The 22,259-nt window shown below is 37.3% G+C and overlaps 2 protein-coding genes across 2 annotated transcripts; one reads left to right on the top strand and one right to left on the bottom strand.

Annotated features, from left to right (window-relative positions):
- The first annotated feature begins 1,452 nt into the window (after positions 1-1,452).
- LOC113299284 (putative glucose-6-phosphate 1-epimerase) lies at positions 1,453-6,064 on the top strand. The gene is made up of 9 exons (XM_026548284.1): positions 1,453-1,740; positions 2,585-2,659; positions 2,977-3,033; positions 3,113-3,273; positions 3,379-3,519; positions 4,297-4,399; positions 4,526-4,625; positions 4,712-4,965; positions 5,590-6,064. Exons 1-8 carry the CDS (start codon positions 1,645-1,647, stop codon positions 4,924-4,926), a joined length of 948 nt encoding a protein of 315 aa, XP_026404069.1. The 5' UTR covers positions 1,453-1,644; the 3' UTR covers positions 4,927-4,965; positions 5,590-6,064.
- A 1,153-nt stretch (positions 6,065-7,217) lies between these two features.
- On the bottom strand, positions 7,218-8,015 carry LOC113295750 (F-box/kelch-repeat protein At1g57790-like). The gene has a single exon (XM_026544074.1). The coding sequence runs from the start codon at positions 8,013-8,015 to the stop codon at positions 7,218-7,220; it is 798 nt and encodes a 265-aa protein (XP_026399859.1).
- Between the last annotated feature and the right edge of the window lie 14,244 nt (positions 8,016-22,259).

The raw sequence follows: 22,259 nt of genomic DNA, 5'->3' as shown, positions 1-22,259 counted from the left end.
TACATGTAAATAGAAGTCCAACCAGAGTTACCAAAGTTTTTATGCTTTGTCGGCTCAACAAGTTTTTCTTTTGAGTCATCATCAGAAGAGTACAAAAAAATCGAACAAGAAATCTAGAAAAAGAAAGAGATCTGTTTGAAACAATACATGTATTAAAGAATGAAATCGATTGAACTAGGTTTTCTTACTTGATCTACTTGAGATTTCCTTCTTAATCGCTTCCATTGGTATTGTTTTCTCCATTGTTGAAACTAAACGAACTCTAAGTACTTTTTAGGGCTTGGTAACTACTGCTTATTTTGTTTCTTGATGGAATTATTTCAATGACTGGTCGAAATTTTTTAAGGTTTTCGAATAAGAAGATGAACCGATCATTATGTTTTTTAGGATTTTCGAGATCTATTTCCCTCTGAAAATAAAGTAAATAAATGATGTGAAGGGAAGTTAAAGAAACTACCTTTAACACCATCAAGAGTAATTACGCGTTTCTCCCGTACTTTTTATATGGGTGTCACAAAAAATGAAAAATGTTTTGGACCTGACAATATGTTTTTTTTTAAAGTAAATCGCTCCTCCCTTTCTCCCCCAGTCTCCTAAAAGAAAAAGAAAAACCCAAGAGCTTCCTTCTTCATTTTGCTCAGATTTAGTCCTTTGGGTCTAGATTTGAGAAAGGATTTTTAGCCTTTTATGAGTAAAAATAATCTAACTTATGTTTTTAGGTTTTATTTTTGTTGTTTTTGGTGTCTATGGACATATTTCTTCGTTATTTGGGCGATCTTTTCTTCGTCTTTAAGACAATTTTCTCTTCGCTGTAATATCGATTCTTTCAAATCTCCACGGTGTTTCTTGGCTTGCTATTCTCGAATCATCAAGAACGTTAGTGATTCTGCTCGGTGTCGCTTTAGATTCATCTTCAGCAAGAGGGATTCAGGACATCCAGATTCGTTTGGATCTACAAGATTTTGGGAAAAATACTTCATTTTGTTTGGAGCATCTCTTATTGAATAAGATAAATCATTTTAAATGATCGAAATTGATTCGGTTCACACCATCATTCATCACCACTACATCTACAAAAATTGGATGTCTTTGCGGTTCATGGCTCTTTCTCTTCGCGATGTACCTACAACTGATGTCATCATTTGTATCATATTTTTTTTTGAAGCAAATCATCTTTTGTATTTGTATTTAAGTTTTGATTATCTTGTATTTTAGTGGTTTTGATGATAAAACAATTATGTAATCATTATTTTGGTTTGAATTAATTGGAATGTGATTTCCTTAAGCCTAATTTCACATATTCCCTTGGCCTAATTACACATAGACTTGGGTGACTATTGGGCCACTAATTTGGGCAAATGGAGGAAAAAAAAAGTGTGGACTGTCACTCCAGATTATAAATGTCTCTTTTTTCCAGTAAAAATGAAAATGGAAAAGAGAAAACTGTTGTAACCTCAAGACACCACAGACGAAGGGAGGCTCACACTAAAAAGTTTAGTCCTTCTCTGATATCTTTCTCTTTAATATATAAATAGAGATGACCAGAGGAAAACCACTTTAGTGAAAATATTTTCTCTTTCAAGAATCAAAATATTTTCTTAGGGTTTTATGATTCTATAGAGAGAATTACAGACAAGTGTGAATATGTCGACCACCACCGATAGGGTTCCTGTTGAGGTTTGTAAGGGAATTAATGGTCTTGAGAAAGTCATCTTAAGAGAAGTTCGTAGTTCGGCTGAGGTAATATACTAATCTTCTTTCGTCTTTCTTGATTTCCAAATTGTAAATGTGGTGAATCTTAATTTAATCTGTTTGGATCTGATTCTTGTTGTATTGTAATCATTGATTAAGTATTGGAATGTTGAGTAATTGTTAGGTTTTGGTTGAGAATTCGAAACCGGATTTGGATTCATCGGGTGATGATGAATCGGATAAAAAATTTGTGAATTGGATTTTGATCGAATGCAATAGGTTTAGTGTGATTCATTCGGATCTGATTTTCTGCTTGACGAAATTGATGTTTGATAGTTAATGGATCCATATTCTTAAAGTAACTGTAAATTTGATGTTCCTTTGAAGTGATTGTTGTTTTTGTACATTAAGGGGAATTTTCTTCTTGACTTTAATTATTATCTGTTTCAGTAAGTATCTTGTAGTTTCTGTTTGTTTTCGTTTATTCAGTTCATTTCTTGGTTTCTTGGTAAGTTTCTGAACTTTTTGATGCCAAGTAACTGTCAGATTTTATGTCAGTGTAAGCAGTGAAAACGTTCTTGGTTTGCTCTTTTGATACTTGAAACATTTTTGGTTTTTGGTTTTACATCTTTCAATATTATTTTGTTTTGGATCCATTGGTTAATTTAGACTAGGAAATATAATTCATAGAGAAAGGACATCAAAAACATACTTGAGCACTGTAAACATAGATCTGTTTCTTCGAAATAATAGTTGTGATTTCTGTTTGCTTAGTTACTCGGTAGATTATTTTTCCTTTGAACTTAGTTATCAAGTTTCCCATTTCTTACAGAAAGACAGATTTGAGTACGGTGGATCAAAACTTTCTGACGATCACACTTTTTGTTCATAGGTATATCTGTATGGAGGTCATGTGACGTCTTGGAAGAATGACCATGGGGAGGAGCTGCTGTTCGTCAGCAGTAAGGTACTGGGAATTTTTCGAGTTCAAAACTCATGAAAATGATAACCTGTTAACAATGACCGCATGGATACTTCTAGGCAGAAACACTTCGAAAATGTATTTTATTTTCAAAGTTGTTGGTGGTGTTTTATTGTATTTTTATTAGTGGAAATTGAATTGAAAAATGAAATTATTCAGGAATACACATTCAATGCTGAGATTACGATCTCGTATCCAAAAACTAGCAATTCGACCTGTCAATCCTCCAGGACCTAGGTTCTGATGTTAGTATATGTTTTCTCTTTATTTCTTACTCGAATGTATATGTATTGCATGTACAGGCCCAATTTAAGCCCCCAAAGGCCATTCGTGGTGGCATTCCAATATGCTTTCCTCAGGTTTGTGCTTCTAATCTCATCTTCTTTCTTTTAATGATACATATTGAGTTGTTTCAGTGAAAGTAACCCTTATGTGCAGTTTGGAGGTCAAGGAAATCTTGAACAACATGGGTTCGCAAGAAACAAGATTTGGAGCATTGAGTCTGATCCACCTCCATTTCCAACTGTTAACTCCAATAAGGCTTTTGTTGATTTGATTCTCAAACCGACCGAGGATGATATAAAGACTTGGCCTCACAGGTACCCCAGTGGGGAGATCACACTTATGTTTTGCTAGATTAGTATCATGACTGTTTACCAGCTTTTTAGTTTTTCCATTTGACTTGGTAGTTTTGGTCATTGCAGTTATGAATTTCGTCTAAGAATTACTCTGGGTCCTGGTGGAGATTTGATGCTAACATCCCGCATCAGAAATACCAATACTGATGGGAAACCTTTTACTTTCACATTTGCGTATCACACCTATTTCTCCGTTTCTGATATAAGGTATGTAAATACCTTGCTTACAGTTGGATTTTCATATTCAATGTTTTTTTTGTTTTGTTCTTACACCTAGTTCGCACAAGTTTTTCAATAAGCTTCAAGATATTTCATTTTGTAATTTGTATTGCCAAACAATTCCCGTTTTCTTATCTTCCTTGATTGTGTATAAGCCATCGTCTAGTTTGTCATCATTATTCATCATATTTTCTCATAGATGCTAGTTGTTATATTTAGATACATAGTTGTTGTTTTTTTTCTTCTTGTGATGTGGTAGATATTGGTTGAACGACACATGAGATGATGTTGTCTAAGTTGGGGCTGTTGTGCTTCTGGTTGGGAGGCCAGGGGATTCGTTTTGCATGTAATATGATAAGATTTGCGTTTCTCATCTTCCCCCAGCTGAACATGGACTCCCATTAGTTTAAGACCTCCCGTGGTTACGATAGTTTGAAACTGCTGTTACAGAGTCATGAATTTGTTATGAAGCTTTCTATACAGACAAAGCCAAGTGGATGTGCCCTGAGCTCCTAAGGGCAATTTGATAGAATAACACTGGATCGTTAGGTCAAACTATATAATTGTCTAGAATATGATGGCAGAATAAGATACACTGTTGGTGTTGTTGATCAATTATTCAAGTGATTAACTGGTTGTTATAATGCTATTAACCTTAGCACCTATTCAGTGTTTGATGAGAATTATTGCAGTTTTTCGATATATCATATATGCCGGTGTTTATACTAATTCTAAGTTGAGCTGGTTTTGGTTTGCTCTTTTCAGTGAAGTAAGAGTAGAAGGACTTGAGACAATTGATTATCTGGACAACTTGCAAAACAGGGAGCGATTTACTGAACAAGGAGATGCCATAACATTTGAGGGTGAAGTAAGTACACTGCTTGTCTTAACTTTGTGTCTGGCATCTGATTTCACGAGTCAGAATTGGTTTCATCTCTTAATATTCTTACCGATTGTTATCTTATTTTTAATTGCTTACTTTTATGTGGTAAAGGTGGATAAGGTGTATGTAAGCACACCTACTAAAATTGCAATTTTGGACCATGAGAAGAAGAGAACATTTGTGTTGCGGAAAGATGGACTTCCAGATGCAGGTGAAATATTATTTACCTATTGCCTTCAGAAATCATTTAAAGAAAACAGGCCAATCAGTTATCTTTTTTTTTTCTTTCTGTTACAGTGGTATGGAACCCTTGGGACAAGAAGGCAAAGGCTATGGCTGATTTCGGGGATGACGAATATAAGCATATGCTGTGTGTGGAGGCTGCAGTGGTGGAGAAACCCATCACCCTGAAACCTGGAGAGGAATGGAAAGGAAGGCAGGAACTGTCTGCGGTTCCTTCCAGTTACTGCAGCGGTCAGCTGGATCCACAAAGGGTTCTCCAGACCAGTTGAAGAAAGATTCCATCCTTTCCGGTGCCATATCCTGTACAGGTAGCATTTCATAAACCTTGACTGATCAAGAATTTTATGGGAAACATTTTATATGGTGACTTCTGTTAGGAATTTTATGGGAAACATTTTATATGGTGACTTCTGTTAGGAACTTGATTGTTGTTTTCAACATTGTTGCATCACATAGTCCACATTGATTGTTAATTTTTCTTCTGGAAGGGTTTGCCTAATAACTAATAAGACCCTTTTTCTTCAAAAGAACTCAGCCACACACACACAAACTCAGGGGTGTAGGATTTGGCCTCCCTTAATTTAGCATCTGGTGAATCGGAGTTTAGTTATAAGTTTTCTGTTGAGCACATACATTTATTAGATGAGTGACTTCGCCTGATAATACCTTTCTTCATTTTTTTTTAATCAGTTCCTTGTTAAAATATAAAGAAAAAAACCCTCTATAGCTCTCTTAGGCATTCATATACAAACTCAGATGAGTAAGATTTGGCCTCTCTTAATTGAGCCTCTGATGAATCGACGCTCAGATTTTAAGTTTTCTGTTGAACACATACATTTATGCTTACATATGAGACCTTTGAAAAATTCTGCATGTTTAGTCAAACACTTATATTCTGCCAGACCAAAATTTATATGGTTCTTCTTCTGCAGTGTATGTCAAAATTCTGGAATTGGAACTTGACAAGTGAATGAATTCTGGCCCAGGTTGTCTTCTCTTTTTTTTTTTTGCTGGCAAGGGGTGGGGCAGGATTCGTCAGTGCAGAAGTTTCCATTAAATAAATTTTTTTCTTTTATGTTTTTTTTTTTTTTTGATTTCTTTATGGACTATATACTACTCTACTCGGCAAAGTCTAAAGGCCAAATATCGCTTTTATAAGACGAGATTAAAGAATCTCTGGCAACCAGTAACAGATTTTTTTTTTTTTTTGTATACAATTTTTCTTTCTTCTATTCTTAAGAACATCATAGAAGGGGATCGATATCATATGGGGGTAGTAGTCATGTGAAAGCTTTGGGAACCCATTTTCACCTACTGCTATGAACGATGGATATATTTTTTTTTTGCCATGTCAAATCCCAGCCTGATTGGTGATTATTATATATATAAAATCTTGTATTTGCTTTAGTTTAATTTCTGCTATTATCTGCTGTAGTCACTAGTCATATACGTGGCTTTCGTAGTCCCTAATTCTTTGCATGATTGGTATGGTAAATAATTAATATTCACGGAGCATCATGCACCTGCGATTTGAACAGTTTAAATTTTGATAACCAAAGACCAAAACAGTTCAAATTTTAAATTTTGATAACCATCGGTTTATAAAATTCCTGTCTGGAAAGATGGACTACCAGAAGAAGGGTGAAACCACCTTAGTGTAAAGAAAATAGCCACTCAGTATTTCTTCTTTCTGTAACGCCCGATCACAGACGGTTTAAGTCGAGTATAAATCATGCAGCTGAAGAAACAGAAAGGGTTCATGCATTCTGTATCATCGACCATGGCTCAATTTCCGTACCCTGAGTCTGCATTACTAGATACCCCGAGTCTCACCCTATTAACAGCCTAATGAACAAATTTATGTTTCTCCATGGACTCAATTCAATCATGTCTCTTAATTTTTGCTTGATTCAAATTTATTATTAACTGAAACAGGAATCAAGATCACGTGCAAGATATGACAAAGAAAGAAAGAGCAAATGCTAAAAACCATTTGATATGAGAGTACTATCTCATTAATCCAACAATTTCTTTTAGACCTAATGCATTGACTAGCTAGGCCGATAGAAGAAAAGCATGCAGTAGCCAGTACTAGTTCTTACAAGGGACGCTTAACGGCTTAAACCAATCTAGTTCTTGAACTGTTGACTGAGACCAATTAGGTTCAATCCAGCTGCAATTCAACCACTCCTTGGTGCTGTAAAAATCTTCACTAGAATCCTCACTCCCAAAGAATGATACTTACCAGTATCAAGTGAATAGAATAATATCCCTTCGCTGTGCATCTGCAATCTAGGAAAATAAATTTTGTTCTCCATACCACACAAGGAGCAATTGCCGAGAGACATGAAGTATAACTGATGACAACATATACTTCCCCAAACTTTCAACTTCCACCCAATTCAGCTCAGAGAAATCTAATCTATAAACTCCAACTGATTTCCCTTGAGACCCTACACGCACTAATAAAAGATCTCCTCCGCATTCAATCAAGAAACTTCTGTATGCAGCATTCATGAAAAACTGTTTATTGGGTTTCTGAAGACTTTTCCAAGTAATATTATCTTCTACCAAGAACTCCTAGATTTTCATCATCTTCCACGCAGTAGATTTGCCCATTATAAAAAACTGGATCCTTAAGCCATGTCATGTACATGTCAATATGCATATCTAAAAGTTTTTCAGACCTCCATGAATTCTTTCCTCGTTCAATAGTGTAAATGGACAAATCACCTACCCCGTTTTGTTGCCAGATCCAGTGTCCAATGGATAAAACAACACAAGTTGAAGAGGTAGGTAATGAGGAAAATAAGAGTCTGCAATGGAGGACATTACCCATTGGCATGTCTGGAAGTTGGATGATTTCTCTTGTGAAGGGGTTGAAGAAGAATACACTTTTCGTACCATTAGACATTAGTAGCCAACCTCCTCTTGAATAATGGATTTTAGCACCTATGAGTAATTCAGGGACTTTGATGAGGTATTGCTTGTAATTTTGCATTGGGTCCACGAGGTTGCAAATGCTGTCATTATCTTTAACAAATATGAGCCATGGAGAAAACTTGGTATAAGAAGATCTCCGGTTAATTGTAGGGAGAATTAACTGATTCTCTCTGCAAACTGCATAAAAGCGTATATAATCTACTGGATGAAGATAACTTGCTATCAACTTCACAGTGTCATCATTAAGAATAACCAGAGGATTTTCCTTTTCTAGTTCTCCTCCATCGTGAATTTTACTGAATTCAAAATCCTCTCTGCCTGCTACATTGTTAGCTTCTTCCTTCTCCTGTTTGCGTAACATATCAGACGCTCTTCTTGTTCCATCAGCGGCTCTATGGAAATCAAAGCAAAACATACATGCTTATGTAGGTGAAGCTCATCCTCTTTGGTGAACTCTGGACTTCCTAGTTGTTTTATAGCCGAAGTTCGTCATGTTTGGTGAACTCTCAGGCGTTTGTCAAGTTTATTTAGATGGAGTTCATCCTATTTGGTGAACTCTAGACTTCCTAGTTGTTTTGTAGTTAAATTTGCACTACAGACTTCCTGAATGTTTTGTAGTCGGAGTTCATCATGTTTGGTGAACTCCTAGACTTCCTAAATGTTTCGTAGTCGGAGTTCATCCTGTTTGGTGAACTCTCAAGTATTGTTCATGTTTATCCAAATGAAGTTCATCCTCTTTGATGAACTCTGAACTTTCTAATTATTTTATTGAAAACGCAGGGGCATCAAGTACACACCCAACTTTTTCGTTCGGCAACCTGCATGGACAAAACTTAATACAATTGCAAGTAGACCAACTGAATGATCCTTGAATATATATATATATATATAGACTTTATATCTTTAACCTCTACTCAATCAGTATGTATATAGATATAAGATCCGTGAAACCAATTGTTAAGCAGAGTACTTGGATGATCTCAAAAATCAATATCCAAGATCAATCTAGTCGTATCGAGTTTATAATTAAACTTGTTATCTATCTTTCAGGATACAAATTCTACAAGTCGTAGTCGATTACAATTAAGTGGGCGCATCTACTGTTAGAGCATTGCTCGGTCGAACTCGCATGCATTGCTATCTCAAACATGTTTGTCAAGTTTAGTTGTCAAAACTATATGTCTTGATTTCTAGACTACTTATAGCTAAGTTTCGGTTTAGGAAAGTTTAGTGTAGTTGAGCTCCAGACTCCATGGCGATCATCTTACGAAAACGAAGAACTACTCAAGGAACCAGTGGAACTTCATCCTACCAAAAGGTATGTGGACACTTGAACTTATCTATCAGTCAAAAGTCTATCTACTCTATCTCCTACTCTTGAGACAAAGTCGTATAAGTATGATAATTTTCATACATACACATTTGTTATTTCGAGTCGAGTTTACTCGCCTATCTTTTCTCGAAATATGTGTTGGTAAGCTTTCGCTTTAACCACTTTTCATCTTAACCCAAAAAAAAAGTCATGATGACTTTTCAATCTTGAAAATAGATTTGATGACGATAGTTGTGAATAACGACTGTTATAACATTATAGAAGAATGTTCCAATGATTGAAATGTAGAGTTGAGATTACGTAACCAACTATGGATATAAGCATATATAGTGTGTTCGCACATTAGTGTATAAATCCATGTGTTGGAAACCAAGCGTGTGCATATGTGTGCATACGGTATTGGTGAAGGAGACAGATTGGGTACGTACCAACGGAAGTTTTCGAACCGAAAATTTCTGCTGAGTTTGTAAGTTTGCAAATTGTTAAACTAGTCACCTTAGGTAGGCATACCAGTACGCGTACCCACAGAAGTTTTCGACCGAAAATTTCTGCTGAGTTTCTAAACTCAAATCCGGTAGCTATGGTACACATACCCGTACGCGTACCCAAGCTGGTTATAATTATCAAATCGGAAGTTCATGAACTTAAACAATAAATCAATAAGGAATGCAATCTTTGCAAACCGTGGCTATATTGTTCATGAATTGAATCAGGTGAATCAAACCGATTTTGTTTCAATTGTGTCTATTCATAAAGACCTAAGCAATTGAACAACTCTTAAACTAGTTCTTATGAGTCATTTGAACTAGTTATGTGAAGAAGATGAATACGGTTAATATGAAAGTGCTCATATGGCTAACCATTGGTTAACTATTTGTGAACCAACTAAGTGTACACATTTAGGTACGGTTACTCAAACCTTAATGAAATACATTTCATTTGTGTATGACAAGCTAAGTTTCGATCTAACTGTTGAAAGATATTAGCTTGGTTAAATCATGTTTTTCATTTAACAGTGAATATTGAATGCTTTGTTACCAAGGTAACTTGGATTTTTGCAAACCCTGATTTGAAAACTATATAAAGAAGACATCTAGCAACTGTAAAAACTAATCCCCACACCTCATGTGTGATACTAGTTGGTTTTGATAGAGTCGATTCTCCTTTAACCTTAGGTTTCTTCTCGAGACCCTGTAGGTTAACGACTGAAAGACTTCATTGGGATTTTGAAGCCAGACGAAACTACTTCTCTTGTAGTTGAGCAATCTGATCTTGCCATTTACTATCGTACGAGTTCAATTGAATAATTGACTTGAGATTATATCTCCGATACGGTAAGATAAAAATAAATCACAAACATCTTCGTCTCATCGTTTGTGATTCCGCAATATCTAGTTTCTGCTACCATACGATTTAGATTATTGTGAGGTGATTGATAATTCTAGGATGTTCTTCGGGAATATAAGTCCGGGTTATCAATTGGTTCCTGTTCACCTTGATTTTTTCAAAAGACGGAACAAAACTCTTAGGTTTATCTGTGGGAGACAGATTTATCTATTATCGTAGACTTTTCTGTGTGATACAGATTTATTTATTTAAGTCTTCGACTTTGGGTCGTAGCAACTCTTGGTTGTGGGTGAGATCAGCTAAGGAAATAAAGTGCGTAGTATCCTGCTAGGATCAGAGACGTAAGGAGCGCAACAGTACCTTGAATCAGTGTGATATTGATTAGGGTTCAACTACAGTCCAGACCGAAGTTAGTTTGTAGTAGGTCCCGGGGTTTTTCTGCATTGGCGGTTTCCCCGTTAACAAAATTTCTGGTGTCTATGTTATTTCTATTCCGCATTATATTTTTTTATATAATTAAAATATCACAGGTTGTGCGTTAAGATCAATCAATTAGAATATCCAACCTTTGGTTGTTGATTTAAATTGATTGACACTTGGATATTGGTCTTTGGTACTGTTGGTGCAAAAATGATCACTCCAACAATCTTTGAGATGCGGGAAAGTTGATCCAATCGCAACCGTTGATGAAAAATCTCCAAAGAATTGATCAAAAGAGGTGGGGGTACCTGCAAAAACACTCCGATGCTAAAATCAACCGATGTTCTATGCAAGTGTATTATAGTGAAAAGAATAGAATTCTGTACCTTTTGATTTGAGATTTTGCCTCTGTATATAGGCAGAAAATAGATGTAGCTTTAGGATTTTGATAGTTATCCAAATAACCTCCCTCATCTGTATAAATCCCAAATAACAACCAGATTCATGATAAATTCTAATATTTATCATAATCTTCACTTATCCCAAATAATTATTATCTTGAATAATAATTATAACTACTTAAGATAAATATCCTCTTTTATCAAGATTTATCTTAAATAATATTTAATAATTATCTATAATAACTATTCCATGAAAATCTAAACCTCTTTTATTAAGATCTTTTAACCCATGGAGTTGTGGGTTTCCATAACAAACCACCGGTTTCCATAATAAACCAAATCCAGGCTTCCATAATAAGCCTTGTGGGTTTCCATAACAAACCCACCGGTTTCCATAATAAACCAAATCCAGGCTTCCATAATAAGCCTTGTGGGTTTCCATAACAAACCCACCGGTTTCCATAATAAACCAAATCCAGGCTTCCATAATAAGCCTTGTGGGTTTCCATAACAAACCCACCGGTTTCCATAATAAACCAAATCCAGGCTTCCATAATAAGCCTTGTGGGTTTCCATAACAAACCCAGCGTTTCCATAATAAACCAACCCCAGGCTTCCATAATAAGCCTTGTGGGTTTCCATAAAAAACCCACCGGTTTCCATAATAAACCGGCCGGTTTCCATAATAAACCGGATTTAGGCTTCCATTATAAGCCTCATGTGATATGCATGTAAGCTATTTTAATAGGGTACAAACATCTCCCCCTCTTAATTCTCAACTTGTTGATGGATTAAGAAAATCAAAAGAAGAACTAACCTTCGCGGCTCTCTATATGTTGTTTATCCGATAACCTTTCGTGGCCTTGGCCAGCTTGTTCTGCGGATTAAGAAAATCAAAAGAAGAACTAACCTTTGCGGCTTGTTCAAATTCGTCATATGATGTTTTTTCGATAACCTTTCGTGGCCTTGGCCAGCTTGTTGTGTGGATTTTCCCCAAAGTTGTCTTAATAATTCGAAGCACCAAAAATGTACTCAGTCATCTCATAAACCATTGTTCTTTAATCACCAAACACGTTCAAAGTACCAACAACGTACTTAAAACTCCATATAGTATTACCCAAACGCCAAACAGATCAGCATGTTATGTTCTCTTTCTCTTCCATTAGCTAACATATGACCTAAGTGTTGGTCTTATAAATCTTCTCTAATCTCATATCCCACCCTTATGGTGAATGAAGCATTTCCTTGGTTTTTCTCTTTGATAGAAAAACGCTTCAATTTATCTCTTTAATAGAAAAATTATCAGGATCAAATGAATAATTCAACTTCGACTTTGAGAACATACCTCACTTGAATGCAGGTTGCTCCCGTAATTTGCTAGGCACATTGGTTGCCCACTTGTTCTCATACTGGCCTAGAACTTGCCGACTCAATGCTCGTGTGTCCGTGAATAATATACGACAATCTCTGGTCTACGGGTTGACTGTCTCTAGCTTTTCGTCGTACATTTCCTTTCTTTAGCTCCACCTCCTTTACTAAACGCTTTTATTTTTATTTTTCTCTTTATTAGAAAGACATTGCAGCTATTTCCTTGATAAGCAAAACACTTTGTTTTTCTCTTTATTAGAAAAACATTGCAAAGCATTTCCTTAATAAGCAAAACACTTTGTTTTTCTCTTTATTAGAAAAACATTGCAAGCATTTCCTCCGCATGTGTTCTTCAACATTTTTCCTTTGCTCCTATCGCTCCATTATAGCTTCAGCTTAATTATATTGTAATACTTTGTTTTCGCCTTTCTCTTTACTAGAAAGACATCGCAACAATTTTCTTCATAACCAAAATACTTCGCCTTTGTCTTTCTCTTTTATAGAAAGACATTGCAAGTATTTCCTTCATAATTAAAATACTTCGGCTTTGATAACTAAAATATCTCTCCCTTGTCTTCCTCTTTATTAGAAAAACATTGCACGTATTTCTTTAATAAATACATGCAAAAAGTTCTCATTTGTGATTATAGATTCTCTTTTATAATGTAACAACTAGTGAGGACATACCTCCTCGGGCGTTCGTTCCTTCCATCTTATTCGCCCCCAGTACTTGCCACGATACTGAAAAAAATGTCTTCTATTATTCGACTTCTTTAAACAAGTTGGTTTTGATTGCATGCTAGGCGTCACTTTAGCCGCCCCCAATATCTGAAGAGATATTCTTGAATAGAAAAGACGCCCCCTTTTGAAGCAGGAACTAGATCTATTATATCCGCTCCTCACTTGCTAGATGGATATGGGATTATGGTATCTTTTCCGTTGCCATCTTATTTCGGGGTTCATTGTGATTTTTCCTTTTGGAATCGCCTCGAAATGTTATCTTGGTGTGGCGTGTCCCTCGGTTCCGGACCCTGTCGCCGCACATGAAAACTTTGATTTCTTTGCTTATCTTCAATTGATTATGTTGCTGACGAACCTCGAGCAATAAATCAAAAGAACTTTGAATTCGATCATATTTCTGATTTTCATCTTTTTTCCCTAACTACCAGCTGGCACAGTTGGTTAAGGTCGCATGCATGGCAGCTTCGCTGGATGATGACCTGGAAGGATTATGCGCCGACGCTGACGTGGCTTTGACGACTGTTCCATGATGGTGATGACGTGGCATCCATGCAAAAACCACAAGTTGCTGAAGTGGTAGTAGTCGATGATGTGGCACATAGATCAAACACCAAACACGTGGCGCTTAGCATGGTCTCATGCTGTACTTGATAGACACATTTTTGTGTCTAAATTGTCCTCAATGTCTGTTTTTTTGGAACTCGATTTTTGTACTAATATTATGTTTTTATGTATTTTTAGGAAATAAATATTGTTGGAAAATTCGGCTCGAAAAGTTGCTCAGAGCACCCCCGGAGGACATTTGCTATACGGACCCTCACTTTGAATATGGGGTAACCTAATTACTAAGGGGCACCCCATTTCTAGGCAGCTGCTAACCGCACCTCAGGACCGGATAGGGGGCAACCCTTCTTCTTCATCTTTTGAAAATTGAAATTGGCGGGAAACTGTTGCAATTGAAGAACAGATTAGGGCTTGATTTTTGGGCGTGCTAGAAGTAGACTCAATGGCTAAAACTTCATGGTTCGACTTGATTGATCTTAACAGGCATGGTACAATCAATGTTTTGGGTTAGAATTGGCTGGAAACTCAGATTACGTAACTCAAGGAGTTACGTATTTTATAAACCCATTAATGGTTGTTTTGGTTTTGGACGACTTTTAGGGAGATTACAACGCTACAATTGGTTGGATTTGGACTGTTTCAGGTTAACAGGTCTGCTAAGTCCATCAGAACCGGTGAATTTGGGCTACATCATCGGAGAGAAGAAAACAGAGAATACGTGTACAAAGTGAGACAATCATGAGCTGTAGTGAGTTTTAAACATGTACGACAGAGTTAAGCAACCATTTGGAGCATGTATAAGATAGATATGGAGATTTTACAGCTGCAGAGCGTGTGAAAATCAAAATCATAGAAAGAAAATCCGTACCCTGTATGGAGAATAATGAAGAATATTTTGCAATCAAGACGAGATATTTTGTTGTTAATATGTATAAATAGTCTGCTGGGATGTTGTAGAAGAGGACGGAGAGTTTGGGGAGAGTTCTAGAGCACGACAGAGCTTAAACACCAAAGTTGCAGAGCTGCCATTTTCTTCTACTGCATTTCTGAAGAACACGAAGAACGGACTGCCAAAGACAGTCGTTTTCCAACAGTGAAAACGACGCTTAACGTGAGTCTTAGAAAAACAGTATCAGTGACACATACTGTGGGTCGTAGTTCCCTGATTTGTAACACTTATAACTGTTACAAACTCGGTTTTATTGTATTTCTCATATTCTCATCATTTGTAAACCATTTTTGAGCATCAATGAAATTCTTCGAGAGGTTTTCCAACATGATGAGCGGATAATTCTCTCACAACCAAGACAATGAGGAAGATATTTACGCATGAATAATTGGTAATCATTTATTCTCTCTAATTTATAATTTATAATTCACTCAATCACTGCTTTTGCAGAGTTTTTAATTGTTTGCAAAAAAATTTCTTCATTAGTTGTGATTCAATTAGATAGGTTATGCTTTGTTTAGATAATCTATGCTTAGGGATACAATTAATTTTTGAGAATTTTCCAGATTATTTGTGAATTAAGAAATAAGAGTCTTAAAAGATAATTAGAGTTTTGGATTGTTTACCATAATTTATTCATGTGTAATAGTGAAATCAGTGTTTTGGTTGTTTTCTAATATCTTGAAGTCAATTTTGTAATAAGTTTTCTTTGTTTTTAAATTTTTATTAAGTCTAAAATTCATTGCCTTCACAAGTCTTAAAACAACCCTTTTATCACTATCTACAACAACTTTGAAAACACATCAAATTTTTGGCGCCGCCGACGCGGACTTGTCTTTAGGCTAAAGTTTTTAGATTTTTATTTGTTTTTATTTTATTTGTTCTTCTTTACGTTTTTGGGTTTTTGTCTTTTCCTTACAGATTTTGTATTGGGAGCGAAAGAAAATTTTTCCAAAGCTTTGGTGAATACTTAAAGACTTGGAGTAAAAGACAAAGCAAAAGGAGCGAAAGAAGAATTTTTTTTTTTGTTTTTGTTAAAAAAAAGAGAGAGAGAAAAAAAAGAGAGACATTATATTTATTTATTTTTTATTATATTTTTTTATACTTTCCTTTTCTTTTGGACTTTGGACTTGGACATTTGGACATTCTTTTATTTTTAAACCCTACGGAAGGGTAGTATTAAATATTAAACTGTTTGTAGAGAAGGACGGTGATTACGATATCACCTCGGCCCCTCGGGTTCGTACACGACATTGGAGTTGTGGCCCGAGTCGACTTCAGCGGTTCATCCCCCGTCTGGAACAGGAGGTAAGTTTGTCGAAACACTCGCGAATCCCCTGTCAGCGAGTTACTGTATTCCTTCGTTTGCATATATGCTGAGGACTTGAAAACGGCTGCTTTAATTTCCTAGTAAAGGGAAAGGACTGGCCATACTAGATAAGGGTTCGGATTTCATCATCGTTGTCTTCTTGCCCGCCTTAGGAAAATAAAACCAAACGCGAACCTAAACCTAAATTTGGAATAGAACGAGACCTATAGGGTAACGAGCTTAACAGGAAAGTTGTTCGAAAAATATTGGTTACTCTTTTGAGCATACTTCGAAGTTCATGATGGTTTCTGTGAGTTGAATGCGTGACTGCGCCGCCTTGGAATGCGGTGAGGCCTTGGGTATCAAAGCTCTACGCAGCTTCCCTCACCTCTATTCAACTTACTTTGACTCGGATTGATTCCAGAGGGGTTTGATCAAATCGTAACGAATTCCCATTCGAAGGATTAGAAGCTGGTCTAGAAACAATCTAAGTGGAGCCATCATGCTTTTTGTTTGCTAGAAATCAGTAGGTTTGCTGTGGTGGAGTCAGCCTTGTTTGTGTTTGCATAGAACTTCCCTTCTTTTTAGGATTTTTTTTTCTTTTGTTTTTTTAGTGTATGCCCGAAAGGGCTTGGAAAAGAAATACTTTTGTCCGTTTGATTAGTGATGAGCCTAGAAGTTCTTATTGTGAAAGCGGGGAGCTCGAAGACTCTTCTTTTGAGAGCCCTGTTTTTGGAAACTTTAGTTTTGAGAATCCGTCTCTTCGTGAGGAAAGTACCCCTAGTACTTCTGTTGTGCCAGCGATGGCAACTTTGAAAGATTATATGTTCCCTACTAGGTCTACCCGAGCCTCTTGCATTAAATTGCCAGCCACTACGGCTAATTTCGAGATAAAACCTAGTATTCTTCAGATGATCCCTATATTCTTAGGGAAAGATGATGAGAACCGTTATTTTCATATTAGGGACTTTGAGGAAATTTGTGGGACAATTAGAATAAAAGACGTTACTGATGAAGTCTTGAAACTTAAGATGTTTCCCTTTTCCTTGAGAGATAAAGCCAAGACCTGGCTGAAAAACCTACCATCTGAATCCATTGAAACATGGCAGAAACTTGTTGCTGCTTTCTATATGAAATTCTACCCTAAGCATAAAACTGCAGCTGTTAGACAGAAAATTAGTGCTAGTGTGCAACAAGAGGGAGAGTCTCTTTATAGGTTTTTATAAAGATTCAATGATCTTCTATCCCAGTGTCCTCACCATGGATTTGATAAGATGAAACTTGTAGAGATTATTTATAATGGTTTAGACTATTCTACCAAAGCCATGGTCGAGTCTATGTGCGCTGGTGAGTTCACTAGTAAAAATGCTGATGATGCTTTTACCTTCTTAGGAGCTATCGCTGAAAAATCCCAACAGTGGGAGTCTTGTGTTGAACCCCCTGAAAGACTCTTGGTCAATAGAAGTAGCACCAATATGGTAGATACAAGCTCTGGGTCAGATGCTAAGTTTGTTGTTCTGTCTAGAAGGTTAGAAGCTTTGGAAATGGGTCAGTCTAAAAATAGATCCCTTGATGAACCTAATAGATCCTCTCAAGTCTCTAGTTGTGGAATAGAGCCTGATAACTCATTTTGGGAAGGTCAGGTTAGTGAAGAGAAAGCCCATGCTGTCTATAACAATGCTAGGTTTGAGAACCGTCAGAAGTTTGACCCATACTCAGAGACCTACAATCCTGGTTGGAGAAACCATCCTAATTTTTCTTGGTCTAAGGGCCAGAATCAAGGTCAGTCTAGTAATTCTCAGCTTCCCCCAGGTTTTGGTTATGCTAAGAGCTCTTCAGGACAAGCCCAGTTCCAGAACCCTTCTGAGAATAAAATGACTAGCTTAGAGGAATCTCTTAGTATATTAAAAAAGAGCCAGGATATGCTATCACAAAGCCAGCAAATGCTAATAAAGATCCAGGTTAATTTTCAAGAGGAAACCAATCAGAATTTTAAGAATAATTCCCAGTCTCTTGCTAAATTAGAACTTCAAGTCGGCCAAATAGCTAAGTACCTTACTGAGAGAGAGTATGGAAGGTTCCCTAGTCATACTGATCCTAATCCAAAAGGAGAGAAATCGTACAATCATGTGAATTCTATTACTACCCTTAGGAGTGGAAAGAAAGTTGACAACAAGGTCGCCATGCCTGAAAGTGAACATGCTGTAGTTCACCCTTTTGAGCCAGAAAATGAGGAGACTGATAGAGTCTCTAAAGAGACCAATGAGGGTCCTAATGAGTCCGGCTTTTTCCCAGAGCCCCGTTTCCCCAGCTGCTAGTTCCAACTAAGAGCGAGTCGAACTTTAATGATATATTGGAGGTTTTTAAGCAGGTTACTATCAACCTACCATTGTTGGATGCGATAGTAAGCAGATTCCCGCTTATGCTAAGTTTCTTAAGGACTTGTGTACACGAAAGCGTAAGCTTAGTGTCCAAAAGAAAGCCTTCCTAGCTAGTCACGTGAGTTCCATTATTCAGAATACCACTACTCCTAAGTATAAAGACCCAGGGTCCCCTACCATTTCTTGCACAATAGGTAAATACCGTGTTGAGAAAGCTTTGCTTGACTTAGGAGCCAGTGTGAATTTACTTCCATACCATGTGTACCTCAAGCTAGGACTTGGTGATATGAAACCTACCCAGATGACACTTCAGTTAGCTGATAGGTCCGTTAAAATTCCTCGTGGTGTGATCGAGGATGTTCTTATTGAGGTCGACAAGTTTATTTATCCAGTGGATTTTGTTATCCTAGATACCCAACCTGTCCCTGACCCAGAGAACCAGATACCAGTGATTTTAGGTCGCCCATTTTTAGCAACATCCAATGCGATCATTAATTGTCGAACTGGTATTATGAACTTGTCTTTTGGTAATATGACTATTGAGCTGAACGTCTTTCATATTAGTAAGCTACCCTCTGAACTAGATGACTCGAGCATAGAAGAGGTAAACATGATAGGAACATTAGTCGAGGAGTCATTACCAAACACTTTGTTAGAAGATCCGTTAGAGAAATGCCTAGCTCACTTTGGGATTGATTTCGATGATGATAATGTGATTAATGAGGTGAATGCTTTGTTAGATTCAACCCCTTTGTTAGACACTAGTAACGGATGGAAACCTAAGTTCGAACCACTACCAGTTTCTAAGTCTACCCTAGTTCCTTCGTTAGAAGAGCCTCCTAAGTTGGACCTAAAACCATTGCCAGATACCCTGAAGTATGTGTTTTAGGCCCGTCTGAACTTTACCTGTGATTGTTGCTTCCGACTTGGATAGTGATCAGGAAAGTAGGCTAGTGACCGTCCTTCAAAACAACAAGGAAGCTTTAGGGTGGACCATAGCAGACATTAAGGGTATAAGTCCTACTGTTTGTATGCATCAGATCTATTTAGAGGAAGATACCAAACCTTCTAGGGAGATGCAACGAAGACTAAACCCTAATATGAAAGAAGTAGTTCGAACCGAGGTTCTTAAGCTGTTAGATGCAGGCATTATCTACCCCATTTCAGACAGTAAGTGGGTCAGCCCCGTTCAGGTTGTTCCCAAGAAATCCGGTATTACTGTAGTCCAGAATGATAACAATGAGTTAATCCCGACCCGAGTGACCACGGGTTGGCGTGTTTGTATTGACTATAGGAAATTGAACAAGGTCACTAGGAAGGACCACTTTCCCCTTCCCTTTATCGACCAAATGCTAGAGAGATTAGCTGGACATAGTCATTACTGTTTTCTAGATGGCTACTCAGGCTACAATCAGATCGTTATTGCCCCAGAAGACCAAGAAAAAACTACTTTTACTGTCCCTTTGGTACCTTTGCGTATAGACGCATGCCTTTCGGGCTATGTAACGCCCCTGCGACTTTTCAGCGTTGCATGATGAGCATATTTTCCGATATGGTAGAAAAGTTTTTAGAGGTCTTTATGGATGATTTTTCAGTGTTTGGTTCGTCTTTCGATGAGTGCTTGCATCATTTGTCATTAGTGTTGACTAGGTGTAAGGAAAAGAATCTAGTGCTTAATTGGGAGAAATGTCATTTCATGGTTCGATCAGGAATTGTCTTAGGGCATATCGTATCTTCTAAGGGTATAGAGGTAGATAAAGCCAAAGTTGACCTTATCAAGACTTTACAGGTCCCAAAAACCGTAAGAGATATTAGGTCATTCTTAGGGCATGCAGGTTTTTATCGTCGATTCATTAAGGATTTTAGCTTGATTTCTAGACCTCTTTGCAACTTGCTTGCAAAAGATGTTAAGTTTGTCTTTGATGATGCTTGTTTAGAGGCTTTTGAGAAGCTTAAGACTTTACTCACTACCGCCCCCATAGTCCAGGCACCCAACTGGAACTTACCCTTTGAGATCATGTGTGATGCTTCAGATTATGCTATTGGTGTTGTGCTAGGTCAGCGAGAAAACAAATTACTTCATGTGATTTACTATGCTAGCAAAACTCTGAATGATGCCCAGTTGAACTATACCACTACCGAGAAGGAACTGTTAGCCATTGTGTTTGCCTTAGACAAGTTTAGACCCTATCTCTTAGGTTCTAAGATCGTCATATATACTGATCATGCTGCTTTGAAATATCTTTTGTCTAAGAAGGATACGAAACCTAGATTGATTAGGTGGATACTTTTGTTGCAAGAGTTTTCTCCAGACATTAGAGACAAAAAGGGTGCCGAAAATGTAGTAGCAGACCACTTGTCTAGGCTAGTTGTTGATTCCCCTGATGATTCCCTTTCTATAAGGGATAGTTTTCTGATGAACAACTTTTTTGTGTTACCAAGCACTGGTAGCGATATAGTGAATTATCTTGTTACTGGTCGAATGCCCCAACATTGGGGTAAACAAGATCGTTCTAGGTTTTTAGCCGAGGTTAAGCATTTATTTTGGGATGATCCTTATTTGTTTAAGTATTGTCCAGACCAGATTATTAGAAGATGTATACCTGAGAGTGACCAGTCCAGTATTATTTCCTTTTGTCATGATCATGCTTGTGGAGGTCACTTTAGTGCTAAGAAGACTGCTGCTAATATATTGCAGTGTGGATTCTATTGGCCTTCGTTGTTTAAAGACTCCCATAGTTACTGTGTTACTTGTGAGCGTTGCCAGAAATTAGGAACCATTTCCCGTAGGAACATGATGCCCTTGAACCCTATTTTAGTTGTTGAGGTCTTTGATGTGTGGGGTATTGACTTTATGGGTCCTTTTCCTAATTCTTTTGGTAACCTATACATCCTTGTCGCCGTAGACTATGTCTCTAAGTGGATTGAGGCGGTTGCGTGTAAAACCAATGACCATAGGGTTGTGATTGAGTTCTTGAAAAATAATATACTTACACGTTGTGATGTAGGGTCGCACTTTTATAATGGACCTTTTAGGATTCCGATGAAGAAATATGGTATTACACATAAGGTAGCTACCCCGTATCATCCGCAGACTAGTGGTCAGGTAGAGGTTTCCAATAGGGAGATAAAACGTATATTAGAGAAAACAGTTAATCCTAATCGGAAAGACTGGTCGTCTAGGCTTACTGATGCCTTATGGGCTTACCGTACTGCGTTTAAGACCCCCATTGGTATTTCGCCTTATCGGCTTGTGTATGGCAAGGCATGTCATTTACCTGTTGAGTTAGAACATAGAGCTTATTGGGCTGTTAAGCAACTAAATTTTTCACTTGACAAGGCAGGTGGCCATAGGAAACTCCAGCTCAATGAGTTGGACGAGCTTCGTATAGATGCTTACGATAGTGCGAAGGAGTATAAGAACAAAATGAAACTTGTGCATGATAGAAATATTTTACGGAAGTCATTTTCTCCAGGTCAAAAAGTTCTTCTGTATGATACCTGCTTGCATCTTTTCCCTGGGAAGTTACGTTCTCGGTGGACGGGTCCTTTTATTGTTCGCACTGTCTTTCCTCATGGAGCTGTTGAAATTGAGACACCGGATGGTAGTAGTTCTTCGAAGGTTAATGGTCAGAGATTGAAACCCTTTTTAGAGCCCTTTCCTACAGGTGATGTTGAGGAGGTCCCTCTGGAGGACCCTGTTTACCCTTGATTGACCATCGAAGCGATTTGTATGTTGTTTAATTTTTTTTGTCAGTTTTTGGTTTCACTTCACTCAGGTACTATCTTTCCAACTTCTCCTCGTGTTATTTTACTTTTGGTATTGCTCTTTCATTAGAAACATTG

Source organism: Papaver somniferum, chromosome 7 (assembly GCF_003573695.1).
Source record: "Papaver somniferum cultivar HN1 chromosome 7, ASM357369v1, whole genome shotgun sequence".
In the NCBI taxonomy this organism is placed as follows: Eukaryota; Viridiplantae; Streptophyta; class Magnoliopsida; order Ranunculales; family Papaveraceae; genus Papaver; species Papaver somniferum.
Note: the sequence above shows the minus strand (reverse complement) of the source record. Positions and strands in the feature narration are given on the sequence as shown.